The sequence below is a fragment of the Poecile atricapillus genome, chromosome 6 (assembly GCF_030490865.1).
Source record: "Poecile atricapillus isolate bPoeAtr1 chromosome 6, bPoeAtr1.hap1, whole genome shotgun sequence".
NCBI lineage: Eukaryota > Metazoa > Chordata > Aves > Passeriformes > Paridae > Poecile > Poecile atricapillus.
The window spans coordinates 23,661,953-23,686,074 of record NC_081254.1 but is presented as its reverse complement, the minus strand read 5'-3'; the positions used below and the strand labels follow the sequence as shown (position 1 = coordinate 23,686,074).

At 36.4% G+C, this 24,122-nt stretch overlaps 1 protein-coding gene across 1 annotated transcript in view; it reads left to right on the top strand.

Annotated features, from left to right (window-relative positions):
- KNDC1 (kinase non-catalytic C-lobe domain containing 1) overlaps positions 1-24,122 on the top strand; it is a 58,391-nt gene that overhangs the window by 4,090 nt on the left and 30,179 nt on the right. Inside the window, exons 2-6 of the mRNA XM_058842014.1 lie at positions 830-1,028; positions 4,251-4,309; positions 19,332-19,478; positions 21,600-21,717; positions 22,069-23,090. Coding sequence (XP_058697997.1) covers positions 830-1,028; positions 4,251-4,309; positions 19,332-19,478; positions 21,600-21,717; positions 22,069-23,090 — 1,545 coding nt within the window. The remainder of the gene's footprint in view (positions 1-829; positions 1,029-4,250; positions 4,310-19,331; positions 19,479-21,599; positions 21,718-22,068; positions 23,091-24,122) is intronic.

Here is a 24,122-nt window from a genome sequence, read left to right as displayed (position 1 = left end):
GTTGTGGGTAATGTATTAGGATTGTATTCCAAAAATATCCATAGAGAGTCTGGTTGCTTTGAGTCAAGCAATGTTTCTGAACATCTTGACCAGGAAAGCCACATTAGAAACACATTTGTTTGGGGACTGGACACATATCCTTACTGTGATAGAGGGTCAGTGCAAGTTCACTACAGTTTAGGACAGCAGTTTAGAAACTTAAGTCCATGAGCTGTTTTGATCACTGAAGTCTCTGGATGTAATGGGAAGGCCTAGGATAACCAAAGGGTTTGGGTTTAAGTCCAAGTATCAAAACACTTTTCCTATGGTATGTTTGACTTTTCATTGTTTATTAAATGGTCTATACTACTAAAGTTCACAATAGCATCATTCTTAAGACAGGCTAATCTAAAGGGCACTTTTTCCCACATCACAAATGGTAGGGAGAAGTGCTGTGAAGAGAATTTTTAAGTAGTTTATATAAAGACACCTGGGAGAGCTTGAAAGGCACTGGTGAAACAAAATGTTTTCATTTAGTCTCTCTGCTTTTACCTCCAAGTGGTCTCTTTCCTTTGACGCGGTGTTTATGTAACTTACATATCCCCCATAGTATTTTTTTTATGTTGGCATACTGTGATATCTTTGTTCAGGTTAACTGTGGTTCTTAAAACATCTCTGTGTTAAGAGCAAAGTCATGCACTTGGTGTTTCTTGGGGTGTTAATCAGTGTCCTAGAAAGTCTGAGAACTTGCTGGAAACATTACTTGTAGGCAATTGTGTCAAATGAAATCTATGATACAGAAAGTAGTGTCATGAAATCCAGGATAATTTATTAATTCCTATCTTGGCAGGAGAATGTGTCCCTTGCTGATATTTTGTCACTGCGGGATAGCTGTCTTACTGAGCAAGATATTTGGGCAATTTGCCTGGAGTGTTGCCATTCTTTGAAGAGCATTGCCCATTCTGCAATCTTCCAGACACTCTGCATCACTCCTGACACTTTGGCTTTTAACACCAATGGCAATGTATGCTTCATGGAACAGCTCAGTGGTGAGTATTTGTGTTTCCAGGCTGTTTGTTTTAGAACTGTGGAAACTCATAGTGAGAAACTGCAGTAAAACATTACATTCTATTTTTAAGACTTAAAATTAAAATAAAGATAAAATAAAACTTATTTGGGAATGATGTGTATCTGTACATGTGTTCGGTTTTGTACTTGATGAACAAAAGCTGTTCTGCTTAGAACATTCCTCCTAGTTATTTTAAGACTTATCCAGGTTGCTAAGTCTTTTTTATGACCATTTGAAACACACAGATTGACCACCTGTGTGCATGAGTCTCTACCTTTGTAAAGCATGTCTTTCACCTCTTAGAGATCTTCTGATTTCATGGGTATGTTCTGTTTCTAGAGACATCTGATATTCAATGTATCTTGGTGATTGTGGCCATAAAAAATGGAGCAATTCTACTTCATGTTTGCTATTAAAAAGGAAAGTTCTCACAAATAAAGGCCTTGGGTTTTTTTTAGAGCTCTCTATTGAATTAAAAAAGATTTTCAGACTTGCCATTTATTGGGACTGATTGAGAAATTAATTTAATATGTTAAAAAACAGTTTGTAGTAGCATGGAAGATGCTCAGGTTTCATAGCAGATGAACAGGGAGATGCTTGACTTGAAACAAATAGTTTTTTTAAGCTTAGACAAAAAAGCATATTATGGTTGCTGTTCCTTTCTCATGTGGTGCATCTCAAGATGATAGGTCTTAAGCCTCTTAATGATTTTACAGAGGAAGAATAAAGAAAACCAATCAGCTTCTACTCTATGGTACTTTTAAAATTATCTTGGCTCAACTAGGAGAACCATTCTACTTTAGGTAGACACTAGTCAAATTTTTGTTGTGATTTCTTTAACCTAATTTATTTTTAAATCTCTATCAGGATAAGTGCTTATTCTTTTTGGCAAAATCTAGACCATAGTATTTAGAAAAAGTGCTAGAATAAAAATGAGAAGATCACATTGCAACAAATGAAGATTTGTTGCCTCTTTAGAATTAAAGATAGTCTTTCATATGAAAGGATCATAAAATATAATTAATAAAGATGGAAATAGATCGTCATAATTGTTGTTATATTTGTTTTTCATTAAATTCCTTAAATAGACGCAAGACAACTTTTAGTTTAATTTTAATAGGGCAATGTGGAATAAATTTTCTTTATTTAAAGGAGCTTGTTATACCTTGAAATTAAAAAAAGAAGCTGGCTTTGTATAAGCCAAGGGTTTATGAAAGACTTGTTGAAGAGCATAAGTCTAGTGAATGAAAAATGCCCCTCAGCTAAGATCTTTACTTCTAGCTGGGAAAGAGAAAAATCAATTTCTTCTTAAATGTTTTAGTTAATTGAATAGCTGGCAAACAATTGATCCAGGAATGCTGTATTCGAGTACTTAAAATGTGGGATAACAAATTCCTGTGCAGAGCAAATGTACCAAGAGTTAGTTCCCTGAAGTCATGTTAGTCTCTAAGGAAAAGATTTTGCATTTATGTTTTCCATAGGAATGCAAATAAGTTATGCCTATGTTCTATTTCTCTCACGCTCCACTGTCTTTGACTCTTTCAGATTTTGTTACAGTTTGGTTAAAATACAGTTTGTTAGGTAGGCACTTGAGGAGGTTGTCCTTTTTGCTTCCCTGCAGTTGTTGCCTATGGATTTATTCTTCCAGAAGAAAATGATAACCTCTGGATTTGCTTTCCAGAGAGCAAATGAACAGAGCAAATGAACAGCCTGTCATCTCTGCTTTAGCAGCAAGCTCTGCTTCCCGCAGGTTCTGTAGTGCTAAAGTGACAAACATTCAATAGGATGTTCTGCCAAGCAGTCTGATACCTTCTTGTCTCCTCATACAAATTCCCATTGTAAACATTATAGTAAAAGAATACAGTGAGCTGTACCAGTGAAAGTTAAATACTTGTACAGCCTTTAAAGTGTTCTGTGGAAGGACAGGGGAAAGGTAGTGGGGAGATAAAAAGGAGTAGTAGTCTGCAGGTAGGGGAGAGAAGAGAACAAAACATCAGTCCATTAGCTCCCTTCTGCCTCCTCCACTCACCCTCAAAATCAGGAAAAAAAGTGGTGGTGGGTAAGGAATGCAAAATTAGTTGCACAACCCTCTTTTTCAGTGGGAAAGTACATTTGGGAATGTCCTAAGGAGCTGTAAATCAGTTATTGGCATCTGGTTAGACAACCATGCCACTTAGCTGCAATGTATGAATATGTGAAAAAAAGTCCTCTCTAGTAGTCTCTGCTATATAACTGGGTTTAATAAAAATTTTGCATTTTACTTCTAGAGTACAGGCACAAAAGTTCTATTAAAGCTAAAGTTATGATGATTATGCTGTGCCTCTGAACATACTATTTTTTTCTTCTTGTTGAGAAGGGAAACACACTTTTTGCGTGTAAATCATCTCAATCATCCTGACTTCCCAGAAGAATAGATTAGGTGAGTTGGATATATATGTGGAGAGTAGGTTTTTTAGTTGTGCTCTTGTTTAATTCCTTGATGTTCTTTACTGGGTTCATGTGATGTAAGTGCAGTGTGATACTGTGTACCTGCTTGGATGCAGAAACAGCATTGGTCTCTCTTAAGATGTTCTTTTCTTCTTTCCACCTCCTCACTCAGAATTGGCTGCTGCAGTAGCTCAGTGCTCTGCTCAGCAGCACATGTGGGGAATTTACTTCCTCTACTCTTTTATCAGAAGTAAAACAAACTAAGCAGAAAGGTCAGAGTTTTAAGCTGGCCTATAGATGAAGAAGCATTAGCTGTTCAGACTGGCTGTGCTTCTTGAGCCCTTATCACCCGGGTCTGTAGTGGAAAGTAGTGAATGGAAGTGTCCAATTAATCCAATCAAACCTCTTAAGCCACAGCGGAGCCACACCAGCTTAGGTGATAACTGGGTCCAAACATAAATGTCTGAAGGCAAGAAGTGGTTAGACATGTTAAATGTATTTCTTTGTGGGTGTTTAATCTGTTTTGTTTCGTAGTGGGAAGTTAGGATAACTTCTTGGAGAAAGTGTTAAAATAGCACTTTATTTTACTTCCAGCACTAGAAACATGGATAACAAGTTCTTTGTACAGTGGATTGAAGGAAAATACTGCTATGCAAAGTTTTTTTTGTATCAGATAGGAGTGTATCATTAAATTTGTATCATCAAGTTGGTTTGTGGTTTTTTTTAAACAAGACTAGTAATTTCTAATCTGGCATGTTTCCTTTTGTTTTCAAAGATGATCCAGAAGGTGCCTTTGTTCCACCAGAATTTGATATCACCGGTAACACTTTTGAGGCAAGTATATAAATTTATCTGTTAAACAGAGGGGAAGGTTAATAGTTTTAGTACCTCTGGCAATACCAAATGCTCAGCATTCTCAGTATATAATTTTAGAACTTCTGAATATTGTGAGTAGTAAATGGTACTGTTTAGGTATGTTTTGTGAAAATGAAAAGTAAACTTAAAATGCCGTATTAATTTTCAGCATAAACATTTGTTCACCAACTAAAATGTTAAAATGTGAGAATCTATTTTGGCTGAATAATGTGTTGTGCTAAACCACAACTGGCCTGTATTATGTTCACTGCTACCCTTCACTGGTTACATTGGCTTGTTTGGGGAATAGCCATGAACTTTTATGACTAAATATAAAATTTGTTTGCTATCCTCTTCAATAAAATAATTCAGGGAAGGATAATCAGCAATTTTATCTTTGATTTAATGAAGAAACAGATTACTGTCTGTTGCTTTGCAATGCACAAATGCTCTACATTGTTAAATTAAATTAGATTTAAATTGTTTGTACTAATTCATTAGCCTCCCAAGCCAACCATCTCATTGCATGCTACAGGAGCACTTGCTTGCATAATATCCTTTTTCTTAATACACTACTTTTTCTGGCATGTGTTCTTAGATAATTCAAATGCTTTAATTAGCGACACATCTAATTCAAGGTATATTAAAAAAATCTGGTTCTTTATAGTTCAATACAAGGATCTTTTGCTGTTCTTAGTTATAGCATTCATAGTCATGTTTAGGTTCTCTGTGTTTCTTGATGGGGGGAGGTGGGAAGGAGGAGGAGAAGTGAACCTTGGAAGTGTGAAGTACCACATGTTAAATGAGAATGATAAGGCAGGAAGTGTGGTAGAACAGAATATGACATAGTGCAGTCTTTGAAGGTTAAAGAGGCAAAATTTTAGTTGTTGCTATGCTTTATTAAGCAGAGAGCTCTAGTGATTTTGTGCTTGCTCTCCTCCTCATCTCCATGATGGTTTGTGGGAAGCCTTTCTTTGTGGTCAAGGATTGTTAGGAGGTGGCTTGCATTGCCTGTAAACTTGGCAACTGTAGAAGCCTTTATATTCAGATGTGGTTGAGGAAAGTGAGACCCAAAGGTAACTGGTATTTGTTTCTTTCTTTTTGCTATGCTTCTGAAGCTGGACTTCAGATTTTGCATAAATATGTTCTTCGTCCCTGAACAAGTTTCCAAGACGTGACACAGAAATGCTTACGAGATTTGTGGAATTATTTTCTCCTTTGGCCAACTGATTTCCCCCAACCCTTTTTCCTTGTCTAGAAGCTGCTAAACGTGTCTGCATAAAGTAAATAGATGCACTGAAAGAGGTTAAAAGACCAAGGAGATGAAACAAGGTGAAATAGTATTACCACAGTCTTCCCAAATTCCTAAGTGACCTGAAATTCTGGTTCCATCTGATAGACAAAGCCGTTGTATTACTTTGGATAAAACACATCTGTGTACAGATTTGTTGTTTAACTCTTCTCTTTCAGCAGCATGTACAAGCCTGTTAAGCCCCAATGAATCCCAAGCACAGCACAATCAATTAAACAGTCAGTGAAAGCTGTTTGAGTCAGGAGTGGCTCTGAACATTGACCCTTTTACTCCTTTGGCAAAGGTCAGTGAAGATACATGAAGATACACATTTGTGTGGAAGGAAGTGGATATGCTCTGCCTCGTGTCTTGTGAAGTGGGATAAGTGCTGAGTGCAGTGATTTCTGTACATTGCTGCTCTTTCTTCATCTGGCAAGTTGGGAAGCCTTCCAAAGCAAGGAGAGCAGTGCTATGACAGTGTCCTGTTGCCTCAGCTGCTTTTCACCGACCACCTTAGATAAATACACAAGACTGAAAAGCAAGGGCTTTCCCCTGCATTACAACAGAAATTGTTTTATTCTGAGATTTGCATACATTTGGTCAGACATCTGTCAAAGCTTTACCTATTGCCGTGTGTAGAGTTTGGTTGAATTTTTAAGTGCTTTAGCACCAGACCAACTTCTGCCAAGGATTCCATGCTGATCTCTGCTTGTTTTTCCTTTTGCGGTTTCCAAGACCTGGAGTGGGTTAATGCTTATGTACTTGTTTCAAGGGTTTTATAATATTGTAATCTTTTCCAGTTAGCCATTTCCTTTGTGGTGTTAATATTTTAAGTTCTTTTCTTTTCCAAAAGTATTGAGACTTCTGTCTATCCCCTCACCCCTATTGTAACCTTTTACTATTGCAATAGCAGGATAGTCGTGCTTTATATACATCTCCTGGCTCATTGTGCTTTCTCAGTATTATGAAGTTTTTTGATTATAATAAGCTGCCCTTTTTACAGGTGTCAAGTCTCTTGTGATATTGCTCGCTTCTTCCTTGGTGATGACCTGACTTGGTTTTTCCTTGTTGGAGTGTTTTTGCAGCTGCTTGGTCTGCTTTGTTTAGAACAATGGCAAGTAATGTTTGTATTGAAACTGTCCAATTTCAATATAAAGAGAAAAAATTCATTTTGTAACTACTAATTATGATCAGGATGACCTTTGATAGCTGTTACTCCAGTGTCAAAGCTCAGCTGATTTAAAATAGTTATGTCAGCCAGAGGTTTTGGTTGATTTGAGTGCGACCTATTTTGTGGCTTCTAAAATGAATGCACACAATGAGGTTTGTATGGCTACTGAATGACTTCTTCCTTTTTAAATTGCTCTTAAAAAAATTCTTCAATTATAGCTGCAGTTATTTCAACAAGAGATGTTTTGTTTCCTGCTTGGTGAATTACTGATCCAGACCTCTAAATGGTATTGTGACTCCAGCCTAATAAGTTGCTAAACTTAGCTGGCGCTCACAAGCACAGGAGGGTAATAGGCACAGGAAGCAGATTGAAATGTGTTACTGTCCTGGTGTCTGAAACAACACTATTAAAGATGTCAGTTTCTAGTTGGAATTTCAAATAGCAAGAGATCTAAACTTTGTCCAAAAGACAATGCACAAGACAGAAAAGTAATTGATTTCAGACTTGGTTTAGACTTGTGCCTTCTTTCTTGACCTGCTCTCCATTTGTTAAGTAGGATTAATAGCACCAGCTTCAGTTACTGTTGAGAGTTGGAAGGAATTAGCTAGGAAAACTAGCCCTTCAGTTCCAGTATCAGGTGTAAAATAGACTTTTTAGAGACAAACACGATTAAGAAGGAATTAGCTGTGAAACGGGCTTGTGGTACTGACGGTGAAGTGCAGCTGAACTTTCCATGCTGAACATGTGCTGCCACAGTTGCATCCTGTGGGCTTGGAGGAAGGATTGTAGTTTCTGAGCGTCTGAAGAGGCCTTGAAGTTAACTGTGTTGCTAAGTGGTTGGAGTGGCAGTGAATAGGCCAGTTCTCCTGTTGTCTCCTGTCCTCTTCCAGGTCTTTGCATGGTTGCAGTACAAGGGCAGAAAGGCAGCCGAGCAGGTACTGCTGGGCTCCAGGACAGCACTGAACTAAAATAGAGAATTTCCTGCCTATCTGCTCATGTTCATTTTTTGCCTCTGTGCTATCTTCTTACAGACTTCCATTACCATGGTGCTCTAGTAAATGTGCTGTTAAGAATTGGAGAGGAGAGAGAGGAGTAACTCTAGAGTTATGATCCATACTGTAACTGCCAAGAAAAGGTGAATTTCTGTACAGTACACTCATTACCATTTGCACTTATTTTCTTAATGCAGATGCAGGCATGTGATGTAACTGTGCTCAGCAAGTTTTCAGATGACTGAAGGTGTCACTTGCCTGCATTGATTGAAAGATCTCTCAGTTTCTGCTTTTCCTCTAAGATGGAAGTTGCGCCTGAATATGCTACTGCAAGCATTGACCACATCTTTGTTCTTGCTGAATCTTGAGCTAGAACTCAGAGACATCTGGACTATAAAGACTAGAACAATTTTGTAATTTTCTACTCATCATACTGTAGAAAACAGCAAAGAATGTGAATTTTTCTGTTCTTGAAAGACAGGAAGAGACTGAGATGCAAAAATATGCATTTGAGGCTGATTTTAAAATTTGCCCTGTTTTTGCCTTCTAAATAGGAAGAACTTTAGCCTTTTTCCAGATGAAAATAGTTCCTATTTCATTTTCTTGCCCTGAGCAGTACAGTGTTAGACTTCTGAAGTCTGACCAGTGGGAGGCTCAACACGAATAGTTAAATATTGTTGAGTTCATTAATAGCCTTACTTCTATCACTACAATACAAGATTGCCTCAGGTTAAAAACACTGGCTGTCTCAAACCAGTTTCAAAAAGCTATTTGTCTGCATCACAAAACTGCCATTGAGTCTCACACAGAGGTTCATTGATGTGGAACACCACATTTCTAAGATATGAGCTTTCAGTGAGATGAAGGACTGATGTCCACCATGTGTGAGCTTGCATTTATAATCTTTTAATAATGTGGCTATTCAGTTTTGCTTGTTCTAGTGAACCTTTGTAATAGAAATCAGTGAATTTTCACTCTTGTCTATTTTTTTTTTATCTAAGGGAGATTGGATAATACTTCTGTTAATGACCTTCTTCATTATTTAGAGGTGATAAGATGCAGTAGCTCAGAAGCCTCAGTGTGCAGCAGGATTAAAACCTTCAGAAATTAAAAGAACTGAAAAAGCGATACAGAGTTAAATACTACATTGAAGAGAAGGAGGAAATATGGGTTACTGCCTCTTTTTCTCATCTAGAGCTTGTTTTATCTATCAGGACAGGAGTGGGGTGTGCTGATCTCTCACCTGTGAGAGAATCACAACTGGAAAAGGCTGAATGCTGTCACTGTCTTTGTTAAAATGTCATGACTGTCAACTTGCAGTTCTCAGTGGGCTGTAGTTGATTTATATTATATAAAATAAGTCCAAGTGTTTCAGCAACCTTAAACAAATGTACATGAGGTGATAGAAGTGCTGCAAATAGAAAAGATACAAAGTAAAATGTTATTACATAGTTTTTGAATACTGAATTATTAAGATTTATATAGCTTATTCCTGTGAAATGTGACAAGGCAGTTAGAGTGATAAATGCAGTATATTTACAAATACTTTATGTACAAATAAATGCATGGGTTGAAGTGTCAAATGAAACAGTGTTCTGCAGAATAGATAAAGAAAGGTTCGGGGGTGTGTGTATATATATGTATATATATCTATGTATATATATCTATGTCAGGCCTGCTGAAGAAAACTGAGCAGTTTCATGCTTCAGTATTTCTCAGTAGCTGATCATTACTAATGTTGTGCTCATGTCTCAGCTGTTGGTCCTTCTCTAAATGTGAAAGCCTTCATCTTTCTCCCAAATCCAAACAGCAGACAGTATAAAGAAAGTCTTGTCTTTGTGACTTTGCTAGTCTTTTAAAGCAGTAGCTTTGAATACTGTGAGATGATCTCTATTGTTCTATTATTTCTTTAGCTCTCAGTGCAGGATGAAAAAGAAAATTTTTATATGTTCTCTGAGAGGGGTTTTTGGTTTTGTGTTTATCTGACGAGGGAAGCAAGTCTTTTGAAACACCTAGTGCCTTTTTTGTTCAGTTCTGTTTCCCTTAGTTTCATGTAGCCTCCCCTTGAGACTAATTCTATCTAACAGCAGCAAGGCTTGTCATCAGCAAGTGGTAACTTATCTCCTCCTGTAGTCTAAACCATTCGATCTTCTGAGCGTTATTTAAAGCTGTCTGTTCCTTCAGTGACAAAAATAAATTACTTTCATTTGGTTACCTGTGCCTCTACTGTGCTATAGAAGAGAAAATGGAATCTTCCTATTCTTGCTTTTACATCACTGTCCCAACTGAGGTTCCTTTCAGAAAATTAGGACTGAGCAAACACCCTTTAGTTGCTTTACACGAAGTTAACAAAAGGAAGAATGAGGCCAATGGGATTTTTTTTTTTTTTACATCAGTCTTTCTTTGTTGTTGTTGTTTTGATGGTTTGTTTTGGGGATTTTTTTTGCTTTTAATGTCTAGGCTATCTTAAAGTTTATAATTTGTACCTCAAAAACCTACAGCTTGTTGCTTAGTCCTGAAGCTGGGGTTGCAAAGTTGTCATATTGGTCTTTGCTAGCAAACATTTTGAGCATATTGCCAGTATTTCTACAGTTTTGCCTCTAAATTTGAAACAGTTTATTGTTTATTTTTATTGGAAACAGTTTGTCATCTAGGCAGAAAAATGTCTTTAGAAGAAAAATGACTGTACAGGTAACCCGGTCAATGAAAACTTACAGAATTTTAGATTTCTTGCTTATTCAGCTACAAGATTCCTATAGGAAAGCATTATTAAAGTTAAGACATATATTTTTTTCCCCATAAGATTTCTGAAGATTATACCCTGATGTACAAAAGAATTTTTAAATTATCTTATTTAAGAACTTTTGGTTTGTGAGGAAAAGATTGGGAGTGAAGAGAGGACTTTGTGTTCTGTCTTAAAACAGGTGGTTCTTGTAGTTGAAACTTAATTTTTTTGAAGCCTGAAGGGCTGTGTTGGATAAATTTATTGATAGTCTCCATCATGGGCAAAAAAACATGGAAAAGTGAAGAGATTGTGTTCTCTTGTTACACATGCACAGTGTCATAAATCTCTGGGCTTCTTAATGCTGAAGATGCACAAGTGTTTTGGATCAGTTGTTTGTCTCCATCCTCTTCCATGTCAACTCTTCTCATTAGTACTGATAACTTCATCCATAGCTGAGAAAGCATCTTCTTTAGTCATCACATCATTATCTATCAGTTTCTGGTACTGCCCATTCAAACTCATTTCTTTGATGGATACATCATCATACTGCTTTTACTTGCAGAACTTAATTTTCTCTGGTACTTTCCACTTATTTTCACCATTTACTTCTTAGAATGGTTAACAGTGCTGTTGAAATGTAAGCTTGAACCCTTAAAAGCAACATGGAATTATTCCTTATCACTGCTTTTTATAAAAAGATTCCTCTTTCATTAATTTTATGTCTGTTTTACGTGGATATTCAGGTCACTAAAAGATCCATGATCATTGCTACTCTGCATCTGGATAATTCATACTCTTTGAAACAACAGCAATTAGTTTTTACCATTTGCATGAACTGAGAATAGAGCCACTTCACCAGTGTATGAGAACATTCATAAATACCACTATGAAAGGTTCAAGAAATGATGGACTTAGAAGTAGATGGTAAATGCCTTCCTAATCTCCAGATAAAATTTCAAGACTAGTTCAGTTTCCACCATGAATTAGATGGTAGTAGAGGATTAGGTTGTTGAGATTTTGTCAACAGGGCCTTCAGGATTGTGACAATATGGTTGTCATTTACAGGTCAGTGTCCTTAGTTAAAGCATTTCAGGAGACCTTAGAAGGATAACTGCAAACATGCTTTTGAAGCAGAGTATAGTAGGAAATGTATGGAGTATGACTTAAGTTTTCTTAGATAAGCTTGAATTGAATTAATCTCTTTGTAGATTATACATCCATATACCTGTGGTATATACATACACCAGGATCCTTGAACTTTTCAGCTCTTTCACCAAGTTTAAAAATGAAACAAACAAACCAACCCAAGGAAATAAAAACCAAACAAAAAACCTATCAAAACCACAAGCCAACGAACAACCAAAACCCCCCAAACAAACAAAAAATCCAAAGCAAAAGAAGCCCTACAAAACAACCAAAAATCCCAAGCAGACTTCTTTCTCTCAACTGTAATACTGCTTCTGTGCTTGAGTAGAGAAGGAGCAAGGTTTAATTCTGCAGAAAACATTCCCATGTGAAACAATCCAACTAAAAACATAAGCAATCTGAAATCAGCCTCAACCCTCCCCTGCCAAATGTTAACATTCCTGTACTGTACAATGAGAGCTACCTGTTCCTTGGGTGCTTCTGTCACCTCCAGCTGTTCTGTGAAAATTGGTGTTTTAAATGTTGTCGTAACAAGATACTATGCAGAGGGGTAAATAGAGGTGTGTCTGACCAGCTTTTTACATTTTGCCGTTCATCTTATATGTGATCCTGAGAGGAAAAAAAATAGAAACCTACATAGATTATTTTGTTGAGGAAGAGTTAACTGGTTATTGTACGGTACTGAATACTTTGTGTCAGAGTCTGGATGTCATTGATTCATGTCATGGTAAAAGAACTGGGATGCTATTCTAGTGTATTGGCCCGTAGTGTTCTTAACTGGAAGTGCTACAATTCAGGGTTTTTTTACCTCCAAAATGTGTAATAAGTGTCCCTCAATACAGAATGGTATGAAAGCATTACTCAGAGTGACAGACTTTACCAGTAGGCACGGTCTCTTAGGTTTAAGATTAAAAGAATGTAGGTTTTTTAAAATAATGAACTTCAGTACTATGAATAACATTGTATTTGCTATAAAATGAAAAAAAAAGACCTACACAGTTGTGAGAAGACAGAGACAGTCTTCTCAGCATGCAAATAACTGTTTCTCAGGCTTGCTTGTTTCTATGCCTACAGGGAATAAGTTGTGTTAACTTAATTACGTGATAAATGAATTACCTATGGCAAGTAACTTAAAAGTAAGGAGGTTAATGGCTGATAAATCATAAGGAGAGCTGTGACACATGAAACTCTGTTTCAAAGGGAGTTTTTAAAAAATAGCATTGTTCAAGAAGCTTTAGAGAAATATGAGTAACTTCTGCTATCTAAACCTCTCAGGTTTTCAGCAGGGTTTTTTTGGCAGTATTTTTCCTTGCCTGTCATAATTATACTTACTCAGTCATGCAGGAGAGGAGTCAATTGGTGTGCTACTCATCCATGTTGGGGTGCCTGATCTTCGTGATTAAGGGAGCTGAAAAGTGGGATGGAAGTGTAAGAAACCTGTTCTTAATTTGTGTCTTCACTCTGCAAGTACATGAGTAATTTCCTTCAAATAGCATGGTTTAAATTTGCTCAAGAGCCTGTGTATGTTCATTTTCATGTGACTTCCATGAGGGAAATTAATCTTCACCAGGCTAACAGTCAGTGGCTTAAGATACATCTGTCTTTAGTACAGTAGTTAAGGTAGCAACAGCTTTTTGAAACTGTATTGAGGTCCATTTAAAAAATTTTTTATTTCTTCATTTCTGGATGTAGCTATGAATTGACAGTATTTCTTTTCAAAGTGATTACAAATTACTTTATGGATGACAATCAAGAGTCATACGGAAAGCCAAAATCTATTGCTGTTGAAATAATGTTTGCAGGTAGCACAGAGACTGTTGTAAATGTATCTTATGATTTATATTTTAAAAAATAATATGTATCTCCTGTCAGAGAATACCTGAAAAGAAACCCCCTGAGGTTAGTCAAAAGGTATGAAAAAACCTTACAAAAGAATGAAAACCTGTTATTTTTCAAATCTCTCAAAACACAGAAATGCTACCTAATGTTTGCATATAAATAAGATACAAAAGAATTTTTCAAAGAAGACCACAGCCAAAAAGCAATGTATTTCTTTAACGTGTTTTAATCTTGTAGGCCCTCCAGTAGTTTCATACATTGCAACTCTTCTTTATGGAGAATTATCAAAAATTTGGCTCAATTAAGAGTGTCAGAATAGACACTAGTGACCAACCTGACAAAATTACCAGTCACATTAATTTTCAGGACCAGGTGGTGAAACAGCATTCTTAAAAGAAACAATTACTTCAAGCAATACTCTTTAGCCTGGAAGACAATGCCCTGAGGGAGAAGCTCTGCTGGAAATCTGTGAGGTGTGCTATGGCAGCAGCCATGGAATGAGTGTCAGCTCTCAAAAATTAAGAAGTGGGTGGCAACCATGAGATCTACGTGGGTGGATTCAAGCAAAATACTGCCTTTTTATGCTGCAAAATGTGGAAATTCTTGCTGCAAAACATAGATGCAAAAAGATTGCATGTGGATGACACTTAGACAAATTCATGGAAATAAAACAGTTGGCATGAACTGTCACAGATGAGGAGCCTGCAGCTATGAAACTAAGATTAGGTTGAAGCCTAGGTAGTGTTGCTCAGTTCAAACTTGTTGATACAAATAGAGGTCACCAGAAACCAGAAGCAGTAAAATGCAGGGACATTTAGGTAACAAAGCCCTGCTTGTGTCTTGATGACCTGATGTTTGCCTAACAACATAAACAAACTTGAAAGCTTTCACTTAGTTTTGATAGGTTAGTTAAAAGACAATTTGAGAGTTAAAATACCTGCAAACTTTGGCTGTGAGAAAATCTGACCTGTAGATGCATTTTGGGCCCCATTTTTTTGGGGAACAAGTTTTTTCAGGTAGAGTTAACTGTAGTTAGAAGGGGCGAACTGCACATTCCAGCATTTGTTAACCACTTCAAGCTAGACTGTATGTTTTGTGAATAGTCTGCAGTGGCTGAGCACTTCTAGCACACTCTGCATACTAATTATCAAAGCATCCAGAGTGCCAAATGAACATAAAGCTAATATTTAATACAGCACCTTACAGTAATTACAATTATGCAGGAAGGCATGTAGTCCATTTGTAATGAAGGAAGGTATTGAAAATAATAGACCTATTTCCCTTTTGTTTTCTCTCTGAGGATTATTACTGACCTTCTTTTGCATAAAAATAGTTCACTTTAGGGTGACTGCATAGAAAAATTACATAGCTAAATATTAAATGTTTTCTCCCAGTAGTAATTTTCTCAAACATTATCTTGAATTTCTTTATGAAACTCTGACGTTTAAAATCATACTGAAGCTTTCATTTATGGAACCCTTAAATGCTTTGAATTGTGGAAAGGGTGGAAGTATCTATATCTGTGCAATCTCCATTTAAAAATAAAGAAAAATGCACAAAGTAAAATAAGGGTCAGATAAGAATGTGAAAACCAAGAATTGTGTTACACAATTTATGTAACTTGTCATTTAGTCAGAAATATTTTTCAGGAAGTATTAGTTGTATTATGGGCTGTCTTTTTCTGTTCTTTGAAAGACCTACAATTCTGAACTCAATGAAATCTCAATACAAAATATAAATGGCTATTATTCGTAATTGCTACATGCTTGTGCAGTCACTATTCAAAAGCTCTTTTGTCAGCTTTTTCCTGTAGTGTTTGTCTGCAAATGTGAGTTCCTGGAGAAGTTCAGTTCTTTAGCCCTGTCAAACAGTAATACAACAACGCCTCTGTCACTCTCTCTGTGTAGACTTGGAGCTTTTACTTTCTCTCGGTCTTTTGATTGGCAGATTTTAAAACTAGAGCAGATCATTACTGTTCTCTGATTTCACTTCCTCTAGTGTTAAATGGTTCTAAAATGGCATGTAGCAAGGCAAGTAACTTTTGATTAGAACTTGCAGAAGCCTTTTGGAATGTATTTCAATCATGGTATAAAAATATAACATGATGGCAGAAGCTTTCCTTGCCCTTGGTAAGTGCTTCCAGTACCAATACTCATCATTTGAAAAAAATGTAGTGTCTTCACCTTTTGAATTATCTTTTTGGGGTTTTCTGTCTTCTTATGTCTTTGTCTTGGAAACTACTCTAGTATTAAGTTATTTTGATTTGAAGCTACTTCTATGATTATGACCTTCAAATCTTTCTCTGAAATATGAGTTCCCTTGTTTCAGCATGTTGCTGAAGGAAGGACTTTTATTAGAAGGACTTCGAACATCTTTTTTGTTTTGCCATTGGGATTCTTAAAGGGCACATTATTTCCATGATGGCCTTCCCAGTAATGAATACTATAATGGTTTACCTACAGTTGTTGTTATGTTTGCTGGCTTTGGGCTAAGAGGATATGTATTCTCTAGGAACAAATCTGGAGAGCTGCTTTCCAATTTGACTTCCTCCCTTTCCTCCCATCCTTTTTGAAGGTGCATCCTTACTGTGGTGTAGTCTTGTTGTCATGATCTTTATATTTTTGTAACAAGTGATATTTTGTCTTTAACTCCTGAGCTTCCTTAAGAATTTTGAAGATATTGCTTTGGGTTTGTTTGCTTTTTCTTTTGGATCTCTCTGGAAATGAATGCTATTTATCAGCTATTAAATTATTACTATGTAATGCAAAATGCTTGTCATTCAAAAAGCTTTTCTCCTTATCTACGTTTAAAACACATGGGTGCAAGGGGGTTTATTGTGAGAGTGTTTTGTTGGGTTTTTGGTTTTATTTTTTTTTTTGCAGTAGTGGTTTTGTTTAGGTTTTTTTTTTCAGAAATTAAGAAAAAAGGCCCTCTTAATTATTAATAGAATTCCTAACAGCCAATTCAGTCCCAATTCTGGCTGGCCTGAAGAAAAGTTGTTCGCCATCCTTTCCTATTTGTTACTCTCCATAGGGCAGACTGAAAAGTCTTTAGCTTGCTTGTGAGATTGCTTTCATTGAGAGCAGTCACTTCTAGAAAGAATTAGGTATTTTATACTTAAGAATTTGCATTATTTATTGCATATACCCATCTTGCTCTTCTTTCCCAGAAAGTTCAATTTTCTTCCTAAGCCCAGCTGTGCAGTTCAGTAAAAGCATTTTGATGCATTAACTTGGGGAACGCCCCACCTAGTGGATAATCACAAACCCATTTTCTCATTGCTCCAGTTTGAACAGACTTGAGGTTATGGTGGGTTAACTTAAATATTACCCATGTTCACTGCCAGCTCAGGAAATTGGCTAAATAGCTGGATTTTCTTTCCCCTTTGTCTTGTGAGGTGAGGGTGGTGGTGTTTAGGGAACTGGGCACGGGAAAGGTAAAAAGGGGATTTACATGAAGGTAAGTCTCAAGTTAGAAAAGGCATCCAATTCCCTATGAATGTTTTAACACATAAATTAGTTACAAGGTATGGTGCTTAAAATGGCCATCTACAAAACTAGTTTTCCTGCATGTCAGGAAATTCTTTCCTTTTTTTTACTTTATGTTCAGTTTTCTTTTATGTTGTCCACTGAGGAATGGAAGATGACATCACTTACTGAAAAAAGGTGTTTAATATCAAAATTAAGGAATAAGTTCTATACTGTACACTTCTTCACTGTTCAGAAGTTTGAAACAGTCTACAGAAAAAAACCCTTAAAAACATAAGTTCCTATTCTGGAAGGAATTTTGGTTAAATTAAATTCTGGTTAAATATCTTCCACCAAGTGAAATATACTAAAGTTTATAAATCTAGATTTATTTTTTTAAATCATTTTTTTTTCAGTTACCTTTTCAGGCCTTCAGTCTTGGGCAGGCTTAGAGTAATGCTAGTTTTACCTAGTTAATTTTGTATTAAGTTAACTTATGTGTACTGTAAACCATCAAGTTATAAGCATTTACTTACAGGAGTTGTACTTTCTTTGTGAATAGTTCTCTTAGTCTAGGTGGGGTGCAGTTTCTGCAGCTGAAATAAGTATGAGTAAAGGTAGTGGTGTGTATGAAGAAAATCTTTTTTCCATCACCTTTTTTCCATATTTGCTCGGGCTTCACAATTTTGTATCGTTTAGCCAACATGGTCTGTTTCATCTTACTAAAAAAACCCCAAAAACATTCTGATCCATCAAGGGTGTGTGGTTCAGTAGGGCTGCTGCCACTGGGTGGGTTAGGGTAGTTTATGTGGCACAAGGAGAAGGGACCAGGGGAAAAGTAACTCTTAGTTTTGGAATAGATGAATGGCCTTCATTCTTCTGCTAAATGAAAATAAAAATCATAACAGTTCCTGTCTTACTTCCTCTGAGATTCTCAAAACTCTTCAGTTACCTCTTCTGCTTAATGATGAAGTTGTGTAACAGTGAAGAATTTGAGACTGAAATTACTGCTTTGGAAAAATATTTTTCTATCTAAATCAGATGGCATATAGTCTGCTTTTCTGATGCTTGTCCTAATCTTGATGTGTCCCAAAAATAAATCAAGGCTTCAGAACCAGCAGTCAGCAGTGGTTTATGTGTTCTTGGTTTGGGGATGGCATGGAGGGGAGAGGGGAAGAGAGGAATTGTCCAATCTCACCTCACACACACAGCTCTTCCTGATAGGTGGCGTTACACTTCCCTTCATGGAGGTGTCCTGCCACACTGGAAAGTAAATCTAAAAGCATACTTGTGGAAAAAGTACAATTCATACAATTTAGAGACAAAAACACACCCTAATGAGAAAGTTTGGAGTGAGCAAAAGAAATTACTTTTGACCTTTGAGTCAGTCTTCTTTCTAAGATAAGAAGTGGTAAAGTGTATAGCAAATGCATTAAAACCAATTTAATGTACAAGTGCAGTCATTATTTTATTTATGTATGTATCTGTAAACTTCAGAGGGCAGTGTGTTCAGTACAATTGAATTCCTGGCTATGCTGAAATGTTTATTCAAACTTCCACTTATATTTGCTTATAAATTTTGCTGAAATGTGTTGTATGAATGGAATATAAAATCCAGGCCATTGTGGATAAAATACCATTACTTAAGCAGATCTGAAAAGGTATCTTTTAAATTTTTTTTTTGTTGTTTTGTTTTTTCCCCAAGAAGCAAGATATTTCTAAAATTTAGAGGTTGCTATGTTGTGTGGGAAACCTACTGCATTAGCACTAGATTTTAAAAAGTTGCTGGTTCACCTAACTCTAGCCCATCACAAGGTTGTGGGCTTTAAGAGAAGCAGAGGTGGAAAACATGGAGTATTTTTAAAAATGCTTTCATAAGTCTCTTCAATGACAAGTGGTATTATGCTATACTTTTTCTGCTCCTTTTCTTTGTGCTTGATAGCACTCATAAATATTGCTATATATAAAGGGTTTTTTTTTAATTAATATTTTGTTTCCTGGCTCAGACAAATGTCAATCCTTCAATCTCCCAGCATGCTTCTAACTTAAACAATACTTAGACAAATACAGAGTTCTCAATTTTGTTTAATTGTAGCCTGGTTGTCATACTTGTAATAGTGGTTATTGATGAGGGAATAAAAGAGTGCAAGTTGGACCCCACAAGATTTCTTTTTGTTTGCAGCAAGTGTATTCCCCCAAAGCAGGTCTGAAGCTGGTTTTGTTCATCCTGTTTAAATTAAACTGCCTTTCCAATAAACCGTTACCTTAAAATTGAAAACGGTGTAAGCTTGTGTGTGGTTTTGAAATATTGGTGGCAGAATGGATAGAATTTGTAAGATTTTTAATGTCTTTTTTTTAATCTTCATGCAGGCACACATCTATTCTTTGGGTGCAACACTGAAAGCAGCAATAGAATATATTGTAGAACCTGAGACAGAATCAGAATTTGGACAAGATCTGCACACTCTGCTGGAACAAATGCAAGAAGAGAATCCTGACAATAGGCCGGATATTGAGGTAAAACTGCCCTACATAGGTTTCTGTTCTTAAAGAAATTATACTAATATTTCTATATGTGTGCTAGAATAAAATTTCTGTTCATCTCATTAATCTCTGGAATTCTCAAGATGGTCTTGATAAGCAGTATGCTCAGGTTTTGGAAAAAAGCTGAGGTCTTCTCTGATTCTGCAGAAATTCATCCTTTTTCCCACTCTAATGGATATACCACCTAAAAAGTAGATGTAGATGTTAGACAGTGCTTGGATTTTTAAGAAGGTTGGGTGAATACATTGATGGATCTAAATTTTCTCATTAACTGTTTTCTTCCCATTTAATATTTGGTTTACAGAGAGACAGTGTCATTAGAAATAAAAGCACAGGCATTATGCTGTGAAATTTGTGTGATAATTGGATTGCATTTAAGGAGGGGATGTTTGGACCCTGCCCCAGGAAACCTCTGTTCCTTGGCATGTTCAAAGTATTACTGCTAACTAGTTTTTCTGTAAATACATAAAGGCTTAGATATCTTTATTGGATTTTGTATTTTATTCCGTTTAGCCTCTTACCTTTAGCTGTTAGAAAGAATTTGAAACTATATAGGATTTTTCAAGCTGATGTTTTCAAATAATTTACATTCTGAATGTTGGTTACCTGATAGTTATTTGATATTAATGTGCCAAAGTTTAACTTCAATGTTTTTGCAGAATGTGAAAATGTAACCAGAGAATAACAGTTGTGCAATGTGATTTTTCTTGGCTTCAGTTCTTCTACTTCAGAATAGTACTATCTACTTTTTTTCTTTTTTTTTTGGGGGGGGGGTGGGGGGGTGGGTAGGGCACAGGTGTTTCATTTTCCTGAGCTGATAGTGTATATCCTAAGTGGTATAGCACCTATGATCAGTACTTTGCAGAAAGACTGCTGCAACAGAAGAATTAACAGATTCATTTTTATAAAGTAAAAAATACTGTCTCCCTGACTGAGGACTGCCCAAGCAGGAGACCATACCTATTACAGAGCCTTCTTGGTCAGCTGCTCTATTTCTGTTCATTTACTGTTGTCAGAGGAGGGAGTGTATAGCACTCTGTCATCTCCAGGTGGTCTGTAGACCCTGAAAGCTGTTGCTGACTATTTAAATCATCCCAAAAAATAATTGGTTTTGGGTAATATATAAGGGTCACTCTGTGTGTTTTCTGTTCCTTTTCCACTGGACACTTTCATGGGTGAACAGTTCTGGGAGCTATTCGGGGGGAAAACCCCTAGACTTTCCTAGGCGTTTTTTGAGACTTCAGCATGGCTGAATACCTGTCTCCCTTTTTCCTCTCCTTCCTCAATCCCATAAATGAACCAACAGGGCCAATTCCTTCCTTCAATGCACAACAGCAGAGGAGCAGTTGAGTGGGTTAATGGGGAAGTGAGAGCATCTCCTAAGAGCTGTATGAGGTCTCTTCAGTGTTTATCCAGGAATAGTTACTGAGGAAATGGTGGGATGTATTTGGAAAGGCAGCTCTCTTCTATATCCTGCCCAAAGGGACAGGTTTTTAAATGTGTGAATATCTGTAGTTAATTATGTGTGAGACCAATGCTAATGCCATCAAATGGTGCTCAGGCTGCAGATTAGAGATACAAAGTACTGCTTCTTCTTGTGATCTGATAATGATTGCTTTCTCTGACTGGGAATATTGATTATTAGATACTTGTATTTTGCAGTTTTTAAAAGATTCAGTGTTTAATTTTAATGTAATTTCAGTAATAAAAACATTCATCATCCTGCCTGTGTCACTGAATTCAAGCAAAGCATTGGCTGCTTTAAAAAGTAATCAACACTCTATTTTTTTTCATTTTCACTATGTTACTCATAAAGGATAACATTTAAGATAATTTTTATCAGTATTTCTTGATGTTCTAACTGTAGGCTAAAACTTGAATTGTATTAAATGACTTCATAATAGCCCGTGGTAAAAACAAGAAATTAATTCAACCACATAATAGAAGCACGCAGTATAAAGAATTAGAGAAAAAGATTGCCTTTGTAGCATCATATAAATTCAGATGTACTGTGGGAGTTAACATCATTCATGTTAGTCAAAATTCACAAATCTATTCATTATTAAATAAGTATTTAACATTAATTTTCTCTAGAGCATTTTGTCATTATGTGAGGAAAAAATGAAGATTGCTTCATCAAGTAATATTTGTCGAAGCTTGTCTGCTGTTGGAAGAAGAGTTCTTTCAATTGAATCATTCGGTGCTTCTCAAGGTAACCTTAAAATGTATTTAGTCTAAAACTTTAGATTGCCTGACATATCTAATGCTTTTTCAAAGACAGTGTTTGTGAGCTCTCCTGTTATAGGTTCCTTTCTAGATTACAACAAATCATTATTAAATATTTGTAGATTGGTGATGGGGAAACAGGAGCATGCAACTCTTAATTAACATAATGTTTAAATTTTCTCTTATGATTCAAAGTGATTTGTTCAGAAATTGAGAATTTGTGTAACATACTAAAGATATGTAACAGCAATGACAGAAAAAGCAATAGGAAGATTTGAAAGGAGAGATTAGAAGGTTTAAATGCACATTTAATATAAGCATCTGTTTTTGTATCTAGATGTCTGTGATAACATGTGGAAGGGAAGAATGTGTCAGAGAAGTTTGGGATCTAAATTATATTCAAATGAGAAAAGCAACATTGTGGGTGATTCGTCTGCAGTGGAAGAGGTGACGACTGCCTGTCATAACAACTCTTCTGTAGTTACCATGGTGACTGGCAGAGAAAGTCGTTTAAAGGAAATGCAAATTGATCTGGATAATGAGAAAACTCAACATTCTCAACTTGCAACTCAAACTGAAAAGAGCAGAGAAGAGGACAAACACACAGTGTATACTGACAGTTTTGCTAGTGTTGCTTTGGACATAAAATCATGTGTTATTGACCTGGAGAGAGATGGTCTTTTTAAGAAAGGTTCTTTGAGAAAAATGAAAACCTTTCCAAAGCTACCACTTGAACTTACAGATACAAATAACTTTTTTACTTCTGTAACCAACAGTGGACCACTGGATAGGAAAAATCACTTGGTAACACAGGAGTCACTACCTCTAGACAATAATAATGAGGTTGCTTTTTCAAAGGGAAATCTCAATTCATTTGCTGTCAGTAGTCCACCAGAAACAGAATCAAAGAATCACCAAGTTGATGATCATCATTTAGATGTGCCATGTGTATGCACACAAGTGTCTGGCTTGAATCTAGACGAACATATGTCACTTATCAATGGTAAAAAGATGAGTTTTTCTACATCTGGCCACAAAGAAGACTCTTCTGGTGCTACCTCTGAAGTGCTGAAACTAGGTGATATGCTAAAAGGCCCAAATCAGTCAATTGCTGGAGCAAAAATGTTAGACAACTACATGGTGTTGGAAGACTGTTCTGAAACTTTTCAGGGGTCAAATGAAAATTATGTACCACATTTTAACAAGATGGATTCAGTGTTAACAACAAAACCCAGTGGGACCAGACATGGATCAAACCTAATTAGGCCACCAGAATTAAGCAACGGTGTGATGAGTGCAAATAATAATGAAGATAACCTTTGTGGAGGCAGAGGTTCAGAAATCAAAAGTAATGAGCAGGTAGTAAAAATAAAGTCTTCATTATATAGTTGCTGTAGTCACTTATGTGGAGATGAGATGACTTAAATGCTGTGTGATTTCTTCCCCCTTGTTCCCTTTAGAATCCCAGAAACTGGAATTTTGCTAGTCTGCACACTTTGAGTTAATATTGGAAACATGGTGATCCTTTTCTCCTCTTAAGTTAAAGTGCTACAGTGAAATTTATGCTGTTTCAAGATCAACTTCCATTTTATTTTTTTTACAAATGGAGTCTTCTTGCTAGTATATTAGAGCAGCATCCCTTAATAGCTGATTACATTTGTAAAAGAACATGACCAAAGCATACCTGCATTTTTAACTCTTTATGTTACTCTCAATGCATAAATTTCACTACCTTGCCATGAGCCTCCCAGGTGCTTATGAAAGTTGCAGAATTCCTGAATGTAAACCTGACCTCATTGAAATCAATGGCAATATCCCATCAGCTTCAGGAGGATAGAGTCCACATTTTTTTTAATCTTACATGTACATTTAAGTTTTTGGAAATTGTACATATGCTATATTCGTTCTGTGTTCTTAAATTGCCGTCTCTGTTTGTTATGTATGTTTCACTATAGAATTTAAATATGTGCACAATATGATGGATATGTTGTCTCATGCGTTAAGTCTTTATGAATAGCCAAATAAGAGAGGGAGAATCTACCAGAATTTTTTGATAGATAACTGTAATATGGTCTCTTCTCTGCTCAAATTACGTATCTCAGGGTGGACAAGTTTGGTCTCTGACTAGATGGTTTTCTCTTGTGCCACACTCAGAGGTGTGAACAATCCCTGTGGTAGGAGAGCTGGTGGCTAAAACTGCCGGGTTGCTTATCCTTCTCCTGCTTTGTTATGGCAGGATAAAAATGAGCAGCACAAACTTCACACGTTTTGTTTCCAGAAATTATTCTTAGGTGAAGATGTTGGATTTTTTTCCTTGCTTGTCTACTGGCAAGTCAGCCTTGCTCTCCTTGCCTACCAGCCCATCTTCCAGCCAACCCATACAGTGGCACT